This window comes from Podarcis erhardii (assembly GCF_964252035.2).
Source record: "Podarcis erhardii genome assembly, contig: HAP1_SCAFFOLD_540, whole genome shotgun sequence".
NCBI lineage: Eukaryota > Metazoa > Chordata > Lepidosauria > Squamata > Lacertidae > Podarcis > Podarcis erhardii.
Window position 1 is genome coordinate 1 of NW_028292917.1, and position 15,349 is coordinate 15,349.

A 15,349-nucleotide genomic window follows, 5' to 3' on the forward strand; every position below is an offset into this window, starting at 1 on the left:
TTAAATCTTTTTTCCTTTTTTACAGAAAGGATGCTTGCATCCTCTTCACATTGACAACCAGAGGAAGGTTTCCATTTGGGAAGAATAAATTTTTACAGATCTATCAAAAATGACTCATTTGGTTCTCAAATTGCTACTTAAGCTTCAGGCAGACAAACAGACAGAAGGCTAAACCAGGGTGGATCTGATTTAAATCAAATCAATTTAAATCATGTTTAAATCACGATTTAAATCACTCGTCCGTAAGTCTTGATTTCAATCACTAGTCAGTATGACTTGATTTAAATCTTTTTTCTCCCCCCCACCCTTTTTTACAGAAAGACTCATTATTGCTGGTATCATCTTCATATAGACAACCAGAGGAAGGTTTCTTTTTTGGAAGAATCAATTTTCAGAGTGGTTTTTACAGTTATATAAAAAATGACTGATTTGGTTCTACTCTTAGAAATACATAGACAGATAATGATGAAATGATGGTGAATTTTAATAAGTTAATTTTCTATTTGGACAACTTTTCTGCTGTACTTGATTAGAAGGGGGAAAATAATCATTTCCTTCATAACAATTTAAACAATTCATTTCACTAAAACAATAACATAATAGCAAATGTATTCATTTTGGTTAACTGATGTGGTTAAATGTTTTTGTTTTTTTTTAAAGAAAAAACTTAAGACTGAGTTTTATTTGGAACGCAGGAGCGAGAGATGTGAGGAAGCCCCAAAAGTGAAGATAATATGGTTACTATACGATGTTAATTGTATTTCTGGTTTTTTTTTTGGTTGTTTTTTTCCCCTTTTTGTTCTGTTTTCTGTTTATTCTGGTTTTTATTTTATTGTATTAAGAAAATCTTCAATAAAATTTTTTTTAAAAAAGACTGAGTTTTAGCACACATGAATAACCTTTGGACTATAATGTCACTGAAACAGAAAACTATCCACATTTATTATGCTATTTATAACAAACTTAGTTGGTCTCTAAGGTGCTACTGGACAATTATTTAATTTTTATATATATTTCGACTGTGTCAGACCAACATGGCTACCTACCTGAATCTATGCTATTTTTGTGATAGATAAAGGACAGGAGAAAACTGGGCCAACTTATTTGTAGACCATCATTCCTGTTTATAAAAACCAATAATAATAATAATGAATTGAAAATCTTTGGAAAGATTTTTCCTCCCGAAGCATTTTAAGAGACATTGGGTAGTGAGCAGGTGCTTCCTGCTGAGACCTTGGCGTACCACCATCAGTCAAACCATGCTGGCCAACATGACCAGTGGTCTAACTCAGTATAACGCAAGCTCATATAGGGACCTAGGAAGCTGCCTTCTACCAAGTCAGACCATTGGACCTATCTAACTACACTAGGGGTCAGCAAAAATTTTCAGCAGGGGGCCAGTCCACTGTCCCTCAGAGCTTGTGGGGGGCCTGACTATATTTTGAAGAAAAGAAAAGAAAAAAAGAACGAATTCCTATGCCCCCCAAATAACCCAGAGATGCATTTTAAATCAAAGCACACATTCTACTCACGTCAAAACACCAGGCAGGTCCCACAAATAACCCAGAGGTGCATTTTAAATAAAAAGACACATTCTACTCATGTAAAAACATGCTGATTCCCAGACAGTCCGCGGACCTTAGTTTGCCTCCCCTTGCTTTTAGGAGCTTGTCTCCATGGCTTCAGAACGATTATAACTATAGGGTATGTAGACTGTTACATTGGATCGACCACCAAGGTCCATTTTCTGCAGGGAATGGAAGTGAGAAGGAAAACTCATTCCAGAACCCCACACCCCCTGCAGCAAAATCATTATTTTATTCCCTATCTATGTCCTCCATGCCACCCCAACTCCTTCTGGTGTCCAAGAACCAATTTAGTTCCCAATCCCTAGTTTAACTTTCCCTGCATTCTTTCTGAATTTAAGACGGTAAAGCAACTAAGAGACTTGTAGAGCTTCTAGTTGCTCCTGGGTTCAAAAGTTTCTTGCTCTCAAGTCTGAATAATGCAGCACCTAAGCAGATCAACCCACCGACCCTTATCCTATAGAAAATGTAACACAATATTGCGTATTTTTCCGACTATAAGACACCCCATGTATAAGACGCCCCCTTATTTTTGGGGACTCCAAATTAAGAAAATACCCCTCAGCACTACCTGTGTATAAGACGAGCTCTCAATTTTAAACCTAATTTTTTGGTAAAAAAAACCCCTAGTCTTAGACAAGGAAAAAAATGGTACATGTTGGACTATTATCATGGACAGTGCTACTGTTCTAAATTCTCAAGATATTGTTTGGAAGGACCACCAGTGTTTTAATATGCATGGCACTTACTGAGACACGGCTAAAATAAAAGAAGACTGCTCTGTGCATTTGAAGAGACATTTTTAATTGGCAAAGGTCACACACGTACACCACTGGAGACAATTTCTAGCATTGCTTTTGATTTAAAGTGGTATGGCAATAGAAGCATCAAATTGAGGAAAGTAGACATATTAATGTGATGGTGCCAAGCATTCCCCCAAGTCATGTGACGGAGGCTAGTACAGTACCTTGGGATTATAAATGCACAAGGCCGCCATGGTCTCTTCCCTGGCTGTTCAAAGCTATAGGTGGATGAAGGGGAAGAGCTGTTCCCTGTCAAGAAATTGTGCCTCCCAGTCAAAGCCTGACAGGGGTCCAAGCACACAAGGCCTGATCTAGAAAGGTTGGGATATCTCAGTCTCTTCAGCCATAGTATTCGGGGCCATTGTGAGGAGAGTGGCTAGGAAGAGGCAGTGTGCTAAAGTGGTGCGAGAGATCGGCTAGGTGGGTGTTCAGCACCCTGAGCTCCTGGCTGATGTTGTCAACGCTGCACCGCATGGTTTGGAAGGTGTGGAGCAATTTCTCCAGAACATAGGGGTCTGTCGCCATAGTCACCGGCTGGTTATTTGGCAACCTCCGACCAATAGTGGAACGGGAGGTATAAATATAACCTGGGCCGATCCTCTGAGGGGATGGGAAATTAAAGCACCTGAGAGGGCTGACAGCCGCCCCATCTCCCTGCCGTGAAGCTTCCAGAGCAAAGTTGCGCAGGAAACCACCCTTAGCTCCCTGGTCTTCCCCGAGATCCCGAGGCGGAGGAAGCATGCTTGGGGAGCAGGTGCCATCCATTAAATCGGTGTGGAAAGGGGTAGTAGGAGAGTCGCCCGAGGAGCGAGAGGGAGCGTGAATCCGGGACATCGGATCGTATCCGAAAAGGATCTTCCTTGCGACGGAGGAGGCGGGCTGGAAATCCTGAGGGCAGAAAGGCGAGGCAGCAGGAGACGAGGGGCCGAAGATGGAGGGTGGCAACTCAGGTAGGAAGGTGTAGGAGGCCGGAGGCTCTGCAAAGGAAAACATGCGTGTCTGAAGCCAGGAGCGTATTTGCGCAGAAGGTGAAATATTGTCAAACAGAGCTAGTCGACACGTAACATTTAGTGTGCTCTACGTAATAGCGAAGGGGAGGGGAAGACAAACTATTCAGACTTGTACTAGACTAGCAGGGACGTCCAACTCTCAGTAGATTGTGATCTACTCACAGTGTAAAAAAACTGGCAGGGATCGACCTGTTGTTGTTGAGCAGGCCAAAGTTGTTGAGCTTTTTTTTCAGAAGCAAATGAATGAATAGAATGGAATATATGAATGAATAAAACATGAATGAATGAAACGGAATATATGAATGAATGGAACTGAAGGAGCATTGCGATATGCACAGAATATAATCAAAAGTCGATTATATAAAACACAGCTTAGGGCCCTGAATCTGCAGTCCAATAGTAGAACTTTATCGGATGGTCCACTTTTTGTTGCTAGGAGGCAAAAGTTGCCAAGCTTTTTGGGAAAAGCAACATTATTGAGCTTTTTTTAGGAAGCCAATGTTGTTAGGCTTTTCTTTGGAAGCCAAGTTTGTTGAGTGTTTTTGGGAAAGGCAAGGTTGTTCAGCTTTTCTTAGGAACTCACAGTGGTCAAGCTTTTTATTAGGAAGGAAGCAGTAGTTCAGCTTTTTTATTCTTTTTTTAAAAAATTGGGGACAAGGAGACCAGATACCAGCCAGGAACACCCCGCGATCTACCAGTAGATCATGATCTACCTGTTGGACGTGCCTGACGTAACACTGAGTGTGCTCTACGTAATAGCTAAGGGGCGGGGGAGACAAACGATTAAGATTTGCGCGAAAGGGATTAGTCGTACGACAATCAGCCTAAAGCATTAACCTGGAGGGAAGCCCTCCAGGAGAATCATGCTTCCAATCACGTGCATTTGATATCGAATGTAGCAGCCAAGCAACCCACTCACCTGTGGCTGTTTGTAGAGAGAGATGCCTCCACCAGGTGCCTGGGTCAAACTCCTTTTTCTGCTAAGGTAGCCCCTAAGTCCTTCTCCAGGGAGACAAATGCCCAGGACATCTCATCCGAAATGTCTCTTTTTTGAGAGGTGACAGAGGGTGTGTCCATCCTGCTCAGAAGGGTAGAGGATGTGCTCCTTGCGCACCGGGGCAAGGAGGGGAGATGATTGAGGCATTCATTCCGCATTGTTTTAAGTTTCCCTAGGGGGGACCAAAAGTGACTCTTCGTCCCCTAAGCAACTGTGCATACAATGAAACCAGCTTTTCAGGGGAACTTACACCGCTCTCTTCCTAAGTCAGAGATCACAACACCTGAGAAATCCATTTCCCCCCTTCATATTAGTAGAACCACAAAGTTCAGAAGTGCCAACTTAGTGGTGTTCCAGAGGCATCAGACATGAGAAATAAAGACTTAACTAATATATATTTGTTAATTGATTTTCAAATTGAGCCTCGTTCCAAAATTTTGCAATACAGTCAGAACATTGGTTTTCAACATTGGTATGTCAAAGTTTAAAACTGACCAATTGTCCTTTTGAAAATCTGATGGTGCACCTGATGAAAATCTAATAAATTTATTGAGTTGATGAAAGTGTAAACAACATTAACCTTCAAGGGCACAATACAGATTGTTTTTGAGGCAAGAGACTACTTGATTCAAAGAGCTAAATTTCATTCACATAAATAGTACATTTTGTACTGCACAAAGTATGTGGACAGAAAGACTACTGTGCTGAAAACACTGGTATGGATGAATACGAGGTAAGATGTGGTTATGCTTGGGAAGTCAACAAGGGCATAACAGAACCTGGGCCTATTGGGCAAATCAGTATAAATCTGTAAAAGTACAGAATACCGTATTTTCCTGTGTATAAGATGCCCCCATGTATAAGATGACCCCTATTTGTTTGAGCCCCAAATTCAGAAATAAATAATGGCAACATTCTGTGTACAAGACAACCTCCAATTTTGAACTATTTTGGGAAAAATACAGCAAGTTGCTTTAGGGTGTTGATGTGAAGACAAGTCTACAGAATGCCAAGTGATAAAAACAACACCAAATTACCAATTACTAATTAAAAAAAAAAAAATCAAAGGGGTAGGTGTGCTATTTTTGCACGACCAAGTTTAATGTTCAAGACCAAGGAGCATTTAAGAAGCAGGGATCGTCTTCTCACTGATTCCTATTTTAAATGATTAGTGGAAAGTAGAGCCCTCGAAGAATGGAATATAGTAAAGGCTGAGAATATTGTATCTAAAGCCCTGAGACTATTGGCTGCCAGCAGAAATATATGCAGAGACAAGTCAATAAGAAGTCAAACCGTCATTGTGTTTTATTACTCATTCTGATGAAACAAAAACCATTCATACATCACCTGCTATGCTTCCTATAGGGATGCGAGTGGCGCTGTGGTCTAAACACCTGAGCCTCTTGTTCTTGCCGATTGGAAGGTTGGCAGTTCGAATCCCTGCAACGGGCTGAGCTCCCGTCGCTCTGCCCCAGGTCCTGCCAATCTAGCAGTTCGGAAGTACGCCAGTGCAAGTAGATAATAGGCACCGCTGCGGCGGGAGGGTAAACAGCGTTTCCGTGCACTCTGGTTTCCACCATGCGCCGGAAGCAGTTTAGTCTTGCTGGCCACATGACCCAGAAAACTGCCTGTGGACCAACACCGGCTCCTTCAGCCAGAAAGCAAGAGGAGTGCTGCAACCCCAGAGTTGCCTTGGACTGGACTTAACCGTCCAGGGGTCCTTGACCTTTTTACCTACCTCTAAGTCTTATCTCTAGCCCCTATCCCTAAACCCTATTTATTTTTTATTTTATTTATACCCCGCCTTCCCCGGCCAAGACTTGGCTCAGGGTGGCTAACGTCAAGTATAAAAGTATAAAAACAATTCATTAAAATACAACTTAAAAACAGGATTAAAATACAACTTAAAATGAAGCCTCATTTCAGTGGAAGCCCAGATCAAAAACTGTTTGGGGAGAGAAAACGTCAAATCTTCATCAAGGCCAACTATCCAGACTGGTCCTACGTGGGCCAGAAAAAAGCCAGGGAAGTCCCAAATAGGGGTTCCATCACATAAGGAAAAGGAAAGAGGGGAAGTGAATCAGGCTGATTCCAAGCCAAAGGCCAGGTGGAACAACTCTGTCTTACAGGCCCAGCGGAAAGAAATTAGATCCCGCAGGGCCCTGGTCTCATGAGGCAGAGCGTTCCACCAGGCTGGAGCCAGAGTTGAAAAGGCCCTGGCTCTGGTTGAGGCTAATCTAACTTCCTTAGTGTCAGGGAAGAGTTAGAGTTAGGAGTTTCCAGTTTCTCAGAGGGAGAAAGCATTCCCCAAGGGGGGGGGGGGAGGAGAGCAGTGAATCTAATAGAAGGGAGCAAGAGGAACAACAGGGAGGGACCGGCTGTTCCCAGGAAAGGCAAGGGTTCAGTTCTAGCTCAGATTGGGAGGAGGGGAGATACAGGCCAGCTCTAGCCAGGAGGGTAGAAAAAAGAGGGGGAAAGCGAAGGGAAGGGTGCCTTCGCCATTTTGAGGGTGGCTGGTCACGGAGAAGCAGAGCTCAGAAGGTATCTGAAAGAAGTGACTCTGAGGAATAATAGTTAAGAACTGTTTATAAGATTGTTTTGTTAATACGCAATAAAAAGTTTTATAAAAGAACAAGAAGCGTTTGTGTGGTGATCTGAAGAGGACAACAACCAGGCCTGACACTTAGGGCCCGGGACCTCTAGAGTATTGCTATTTATGGACCTTAAGGTTCTTCGCGGGGCATACCAGGAGAGACGATCCCATAGGTATGAGGGTCCTATGAGCACCGCAACCCCATAGTTGCCTTGGACTGGAGTTAACTCTCCAGGGGTCCTTGACATTTTTACCTATCCCTAACCCCTATCCCTATCTCTAGCCCCTGTCCCTAACCCCTATGAGCACCGCAACCCTAGTCACCTTGGACTGGACTGAACAGCACAGGGGTCCTGTACCTTCACCTTATGCTTCCTATGTGAAAACTATTAAGAAACTGCGCTGATTTTGTTCACTGACTAGAATTGCTGAGAAAATAAATGTCAACATAATGCATAAATCAACAGTATTATACATGTTTGACCACATTTAGTCATGGGACATTCCTGAAAGCTCATCTGTAACAGCAGATAAATGCATCATCCTCCAAAGGCTCTGGCAACCATTATTTCCATTTTATACTGACTTGTTTTTAAGAGGCGATTTAATTATTGTTTGATTTTATATCAGAGTTTATATTTGACGTTAGCCGCCCTGAGCCTGGTCTCGGCTGGGGAGGGAGGGATACAAATAAAAGTTTATTATTATTATTATTACTCTTTCCAGTGAGAAAAACCTTTGAGCTAGACCCAGGAAGGGGAGAAGGGTGGATCAACAGGCGAGCGGATCACCTTTCGCACAGGTTCTCTTACCTTCTTTGGTCTTTGGAGCAGCTGCCACCAGTTCTCTCTCTGAGGAGGGGTGCAGCATGGCTGCCGGGCCAGGATCCTGACCCTCGGGATCCTCCAACCTCTCCTTTGGTCGGCACACTGGGTCACTTTGCTTTTTGGCAACATTAAGGACGTTCGGGGTGATGGACGGGCGCTGAATTGGTGCTGGTTTGGAGACCAAAACAGGAGATGGTGGCCACTGTCTTTTGGGTGAACCTGGATGAGACTTTTGTCTGATGAGAAAAAGGGATCAATCAGAGAACTGCACGGCACAGAAACATGTACAGCTACCATATTTTCCCGTGCATAAGACGACCCTTATTTTTTGAGCCCAAAATGAAGAAATAAATAATGGCAACATTCCATGTATAAGGCAAACCCCAATTTTAAACTTACAAAATGGGGGGGGGGATACAGTCTTATACATGGAAAACTACAGTGTATTCTGGGGCAGGCAACTCCTTAGCTCCTAATTCTTTAGTCCAGATAGGAAGTTCTGACTCTGGGGTTAAGGCTGCATTTAAATAGATCCAGGTCTACTACCCCTTACAGCACTTTTTTTACAACAGTGAAATAGAAGAGGGAAATTTGCTCAGAAATCTTTACTCACCGAAATTATAAGGATCAACAGAGCTTAGAAAATTACTGTATATTTCAATAGCCTTAAGAACTACTTAGCAAGGGAAATCATACCTAAACTGGGAGCTGGGGGCCCTGTAATACAGTGGTTCGGCTGCTTCCTCCTGGGCCGTGTCCAGAAAGTGTGGGGGGGGGAACCCCTGGGCTCTCACTTGTTGGGTGCCTCTTCCCCCATGCTTTTAAACATCTATATGAAGCTTCTGGGAGAGATCATCAGGGGGGTTGGGATGGGCTGGGGGTTCATCAGTATGCGGATGATACCCAGCTCTACCTCTCTTTTAAATCAGAACCAGTGAAGGCGGTGAAGGTCCTGTGTGAGTGTCCGAGACGGTTGGAGGATGGATGGCGGCTAACAGATTGAAGTTGAATCCTGGCAACACAGAAGTACTCTATTGGGGGGAAAGGGGACCAGCTGCGCAGCCTGGGGGTGATCTTGGACCCATGGAGGCGCAGGTCCATTCTGTTTCCAGGGCAGCTCCATCTGGTACGCAGGATAAGACCCCACTTGCCCGCAGACTGTCTTGCCACAGTGCAGCATTCTCTGGTTATCTCTCACTTGGAATCCTGCCATGTGTTCTACGTGGGGCTACCTTTGAAGGTGACCCGGAAACTGCAATTAATCCAGAATGCGGCAGCCAGACTGGGAACTGGGAGGGGCCGCTGAGACCATATAACACTGGTCCTGAAAGACTTGCATTTGCTCCCAGTACATTTCTGAGCACAATTCAAAGTACTGGTGCTGACCTTGAAACCCCTCAACTGCCTCGGCCCAGTAGACCTGAAGGAACGCCTCCATCCCAGATGCGAGGGTCCCTCTCCCTAGGGCCTTCTGGCGGTTCCCTCCCTGCGAGAAGCGAGGTTACAGGGATGCAGGCAGAGGGCCTTCTCAGCGGTGGCACCCGCCCTGTGGAACGCCCTCCCATCAGATGTAAAAAAATTAAACAACTATCAGACATTTAGAAGACATCTGAAGGAAGCTCTGTTTAGGGAAGCTTTTAATATTTGATGAATTAATGTATTTTAATCTTTTGCTGGAAGCTGCCCAGAGTGGCTGGGGAAACCCAGTCAGATGGGCGGGGTATAAATAAATAAATCAATATTATCATTATTATTATTATTATTATTATTATTATTATTATTATTATTAAATTTTTATTTGTATTTCATACTACCACATGCAAGAAGCTAAAGGAAGATTATGGGCTGAATCTGACCCCACTGAATTTGACAGGAAGGCTTACAAACCAAGGTGTCAACCCACCCCCACTTCCTCAGTTCTGGCAGCTCCTGTCCATAACAACATAGCATTTCTGCTCACGTAAAGGTAAAGGACCCCTGACAGTTAAGTCCAGTTGCAGAGGACTCTGGGATTGCAGAGCTCATCTCGCTTTACTCGCCGAGGGAGCAAACATTTGTCTGCAGACATTTTTTCCAGGTCATGTGGCCAGCGGCTTCCAACAAAATATTAAAATACAATGATTCATCCAATATCAAAAGCTTCCCTAAACAGGGCTGCCTTCAGATGTCTTCTGAATGTCATATAGTTGTTTATTTCCTTGACATCTGACGGGAGGGCATTTCGCAGGGCGGGCACCACCACCAAGAAGGCCCTCTGCTGCTTCCCTGTAACTTGGCTTCTTACAGGGAGGAAACCACCAGAAGAACCTTGGGACAGGAGCCCCGGCGTCTGAGATGGAGGCGCTCCTTCAGGTCTACTGGGCTGAGGCAGTTGAGGGCTTTCAAGGTCAGCACCAACACTTTGAATTGTGCTCAGAAACGTCCTGAGAGCTCAAACGCAATTGTCCCTTTGTTGATGAAGAGGAGAACAACCAAGGGGGGCAGGGAGGACCAAGCTGGTTTGACTCTAGAGTAAGTTCATGAAGAGGAGATGAATAGAAACCTGATTGCGGCTGGAGACGGAGCGCGTTTACCCACGTTGGCAGGAGAGGGAGACCGCCTGAGACCGGTCAAAGATGGCGACGGAGCGCGTCTACCGGTAGACGAGGGCTGCTTTGCGGGCTCCGATTTCTGCGGGAATAACAGACACATACTGGTAAGCTACCACTTTCTAAAAGGCAATCAGGACATAAGGAAATAAGAAAAGCAACAAGCAATTTGTATTGTAAAATTATCCAATAATAATAATAATAATAACAACAACAACAACAACAACAACCTAGAAAGCTTATACTTAGCTGGTCTTTAAAGTGCTACTGGAATTATTTTTTAAAAAAATTGGGGAAAGATTCTTTTAAAGACTGTCTTAAGAGAAAATACTTAATTCTCTTAAGGGAGTTCTTTTTCGATCATCTTTTAATAAAAATAAAAATATCTTTCATCTTATTATTATTAACAACAACAACAACAACAACATATTATTTATACCCTGCCCATCTAGCTGGGCTTCCCCAGCCATCCTGGGCCACTTCCAGCAGAATATTAAAATACAATGACAATTCGGACAATTCCGCAGCTGAATACAGGATATGTGAAGCTGCTTTAGGTGTTCTGAGCTCCGGCCAAAGGACCTACCTGATCTCCCAAAGACATGGCACAGAAGGATTTCTAAGTTAAATTCATAGATTATGACAGTATTGGACTTCAAATACGCTACCTGAAAGACACACTGCCCTTAGGAGCCTCCCAAAATGGCTGGGGAAACCCAGACAGGTGGGTGGAGGGATAAATCATCATCATCATTATTATTATTTTAAAAAATTGTCCTGTAGCACCTTGGTCTCCAAGGTGCTACAGGACAATTTTTTAATTGTTTTATTAATTTCTACTGCGTCACACCAACACAGGTACCTTATTATTATTATTATTATTATTATTATTATTATTATTATTATTATTATAGTGGTACCTCTACTTACGTGCACCTCTGGTTACGTATTCTTTGGGATACGCATGCAGCAAACCGGGAAGTATTGTTCTGCGTTTCGCCGCGCATGACTGTGCAGAAGCGCTCTACCGCGCCGCACGCCTGCACAGAACAAGCACCTCTGGTTGTGGAAACCTCGGGATCCGACCGGAGCTCCAGAACACATCCCATCCGCAACCGGAGGTACCACTGTGGTGGTGGTGGTGGTGTTGTTGTTGTTGTTATAATATAAGGCTCTCCCTCCAGCCCTGTAAGAACTTTCTTGTTAAGTATATTAGCTCTTCAGTTTGAACAGAAAAAGACCGAATAAACCAACACAAAAATATAAGATTCAGGTAGGTAGCTGTGTTGGCCTAACGCAGTAAAAAAATAATAATAATAAAAATTGTCCAGTGGCACCTTAGAGACCAACTCAGTTTGTTCTGGGTCTAAGCTTTACGTGGGCATGTGCCCTTCTTCCGATACACAGAAACCGAAGTCTATATAAGAACTAGCATGAAAGAGGCCTCCCAGCATTCTCACAGGCCCATATAAGAGCAGCGCAGTTGGGCCTGATGAGCGTTTACTGTTCCCAACCCTAATCCTGCGGAAAGCCATCTAATTGGATTTGAATTTGATCCTGACTTGTTTTCAGGAGGTACTGTATTTTTTCTCTATAAGATGCACGAGACTATAAGACACACCTAGTTTTTGGAGGAGGAAAACAAGAAAAAAAAAAGATTCTGAATTTCAGAAGCCAGAACAACAAGAGGGATCGCTGCACAGCGAAAGCAGCGATCCCTCTTGCTGTTCTGGCTTCTGGGATAGCTATACAGCCTGCATTCGCTCCATAAGATGCACACACATTTCGGCTGGACTTCCGCCGTGCTGCGATCTCAGTGCAAGCAGGGTTCTCACCGGGAGGGAGAACTCGAGCTATTTTGAAGGATTGGGGGCAACTCTAGGGCGCGGAGACCCCCCAAAACTCTCTTGAAGGGTGTTCAGAGAGTCTAGTCCCCGGCACGGCCAGAGAAAGACCAAACCGGCTGCCAGGTAACCTCGGAAGAGGCGAAGAGCGTGGGCGGAGAGGTCTAGCGGTCGAGGGGGAGCCATTACTCACCTTCAGATAGCGAAGCCCTGAGCTTGCAGGGAGAGCAGTACGCTCTCAGAACAAAGAACTCCGACACTTGCAACTTTGTAATTAAGATAAAAAGAATAAGGAAGTCTCGGAGAGAGTAAAGAGAAACAAACGGAGTTCAGCTGATAGCCGAAATCAATTTAGACGCGGAAAGACGCCAGTGCGGGGAAAAGAGAAAGGGAGTCGCCTTAGCGGTTACGCTGTTTCCCTTTCTGTATCCCTCCCTCCAAACAAGCCGAATAGAAGGAAAAGCACGCTGGAGAGGAAGAGGGAAGAAAGGGGGCCAGAGACAAAGCATTAGGACTTGGCGTTTTTGGTGAACCGGAGGCTGTGAAGAGGAGAAGGGGTGTATCTCTATCTTAGCGTCAGAATTCAGGAGAACGAAGCCGGAAGAGAAACCCCCGCCGCCATTTGAGACTTTTTGTGCGTGAGTTTGTGAAAAGCAGAAAGAGGACAGTGATAATATCTATATTGGAGCTAATACGCATATTGTTCTCCATCTCTTTTCCTTTGGTTGGAGACTAGGGTTTTTGAACTTCTGGGAGCTTCTGGGAACACTTTGGGAACTGGCGTCAGTGTATATTGGTTTGACGGCCTCTTGTGTTAAAATGAGGTTGGTGTGATTTGAGACTGGCCTCCGCTCCCCCTGCCCTTTTCCTTTTCTCCCCTCCTTCTTCTATTCACCACCCCCTATTTTAAGACCCCCCCCGTATATCTACTATGGAACATGGACTAGCCTGATTGGAGGCAGGACAAACCCCCGACATTGGAGCATTCCGCCTTGAAGGAAGAGGACTGTACAGTAAGAACTTGATATCGATTCTATATATACGGACTTCGATACTGACTGTTGGGAAAATACATATATAAAGAATTGGGAATTCTGAAGAGTAACACTAAAGAAAGAAAGAGGGTATTATAAAAACGGACAAAGCGGGCGGTATAAAGGAAATCATCTGAAACAAACTCAGGGGGCGAGAAATTATCGGGGACAAGGGGAGATAAAAGTGTATAAGTATTTAAGATGTCACATACAGGGAAAAAAGGAACGAATGGCGGGACCCCTGGGGATAGGAGGGGCACTAAGCAAGAGGTAGACTTTAAGTCGGATATTTTGAAGATGTTTACAGAGATCAAACAAAGCCAAGCCAACTTAGAATATAAATTAGAGCAAGTGGATAACAGGATCGGGAAAATGGATAAAAAAATGGATGAGACTGTTAACGAACTTAAGGGCCAAATAAAAGAAATATTTAGGAGAACGCAGCTTACAGAGGAAGGGTTAAAGAAGACAAGGATAGAATTAAAGGATATTAAGAGGGATAAAGAAAGGATTAAAACTGAAATGATGGACTTAAATAAGGCTCAGGAAGAGATGAAGGACATTATTGTGATGAATGAACTGAGGGAGAGGGAGGTTAATCTGAAATTTAGAGCTGTGCCAGAGACCCAAAATGAAAATATTAAAGAGAGACTGACAAGGGAGTTAGCAGAATGGATGGGTTTACCAGCGGAGGAAATGGCCAATAATATACAAAATGCATTCAGAATGCGCGTTAACACAACAAGAGGAAGGAAACTTATAGGTGATTGTCTGATTACATTCAAGGATAGAGAAATGAGAAATAGGATCCTTCAAAGGAATAGAGAAAAGAGGTTGAATATAGATGGGAATTATATAATTATTTTTAAAGATGTCCCGATCAGACTACTTAAACGAAGAGATCACTATAAATCCTTGGCGCAGGTACTGAGAAGAAATAAGATCGAATTCAGATGGGAATTCCCGGAAGGGATATCATTTGTATATAGAGGTAAGAGGCACAAGCTGTCAAGTCAAGAAGAAACCGGGAAGTTTTTGAGGAAGTACAAGGAACTTAAAGTGGAGGTAAATGGAACGGGGGTTGGAGGAGATGAGGGGGCCCCATCAGGAGAGTTAGGAGAAGGGGATGAGGAGGAGGAAGGAGGAAGTAGATCGGGCGAAGAGGCAGAGGAGGAAGCGGAGGACTCAGGGAATCCTTAAAGGAAAAGAGAATTCGAATAAAATTCAGGCGAAAACTTAACTTCTGAAGTGAAAGTTAAGCATTATGGGATTAAAAATCTGGAACTGGAATATTAATGGGATGAACGATAAAAATAAGAGGAATAAAATTGAGCAATATTTGAAAAAGAAAAATTTGGACATTATCTGTCTACAGGAAACGCACGTTGCTAGAAGACATAGGAAAGTGTTAATTAACAAAAGGTTGGGAAAGGAATTTGAATCCTCAGACAAGGTAAAGAAAAGAGGTGTGGTACTGTATGTTAAAAATAATATAGAAGCTAAAACAATATTCAAGGATGAAGAGGGGAGGATGATAGGGGTCAGTATTAACTGGCAAGGTGAAAAGCTGATGGTAGTGGGGCTATACGCCCCAAATGGTAGTAAAACGGAATTCTTTAAAAGATTAGAAGAGAAGTTGACGGAATTTGTGGACCAAAAAATAATCTTAATGGGGGATATGAACGGGGTTGTTTCACTAGAAATGGATAGACAAAGAGAAGGAACAAGCAAAGAAGGAAAGTTACCAAAAACCTTCTTTTCCATGGTAGAAAATTGTAATCTGGTGGACATCTTGCGTCTCAGACACCCGCTTGACAAACAATTCACCTTTCATTCTGAGCCTAACCAATCGCTGTCGCGCATAGACCAGATATGGGTCTCAAAGGAACTGTGTCCAAGAGTTAAATTAATAGAAATAAGACCAAAAGTAATTTCAGATCATAGCCCAACAGAGCTGGAACTGGAAAGCCTAGAGACAAGAACCTTCAGATGGAGATTAAAAGACCACCTTTTAGATGACCAGAAAGTTGTGGAAAAGGCACAGAAAAAACTGATAGATTATTTTAA

General features: G+C 43.5%; 1 protein-coding gene across 1 annotated transcript in view; it reads right to left on the reverse strand.

Annotated features, from left to right (window-relative positions):
• Positions 1–2,369: 2,369 nt before the first annotated feature.
• The window catches only part of LOC309334351 (uncharacterized protein), a gene marked incomplete at its 5' end in the record, with an annotated part of 30,807 nt that continues 17,827 nt past the window's right edge, over positions 2,370–15,349 (reverse strand). Inside the window, 3 exons of the mRNA XM_081882334.1 lie at positions 2,370–3,366; positions 7,802–8,052; positions 10,359–10,486. Coding sequence (XP_081738460.1) covers positions 2,729–3,366; positions 7,802–8,052; positions 10,359–10,486 — 1,017 coding nt within the window. The remainder of the gene's footprint in view (positions 3,367–7,801; positions 8,053–10,358; positions 10,487–15,349) is intronic.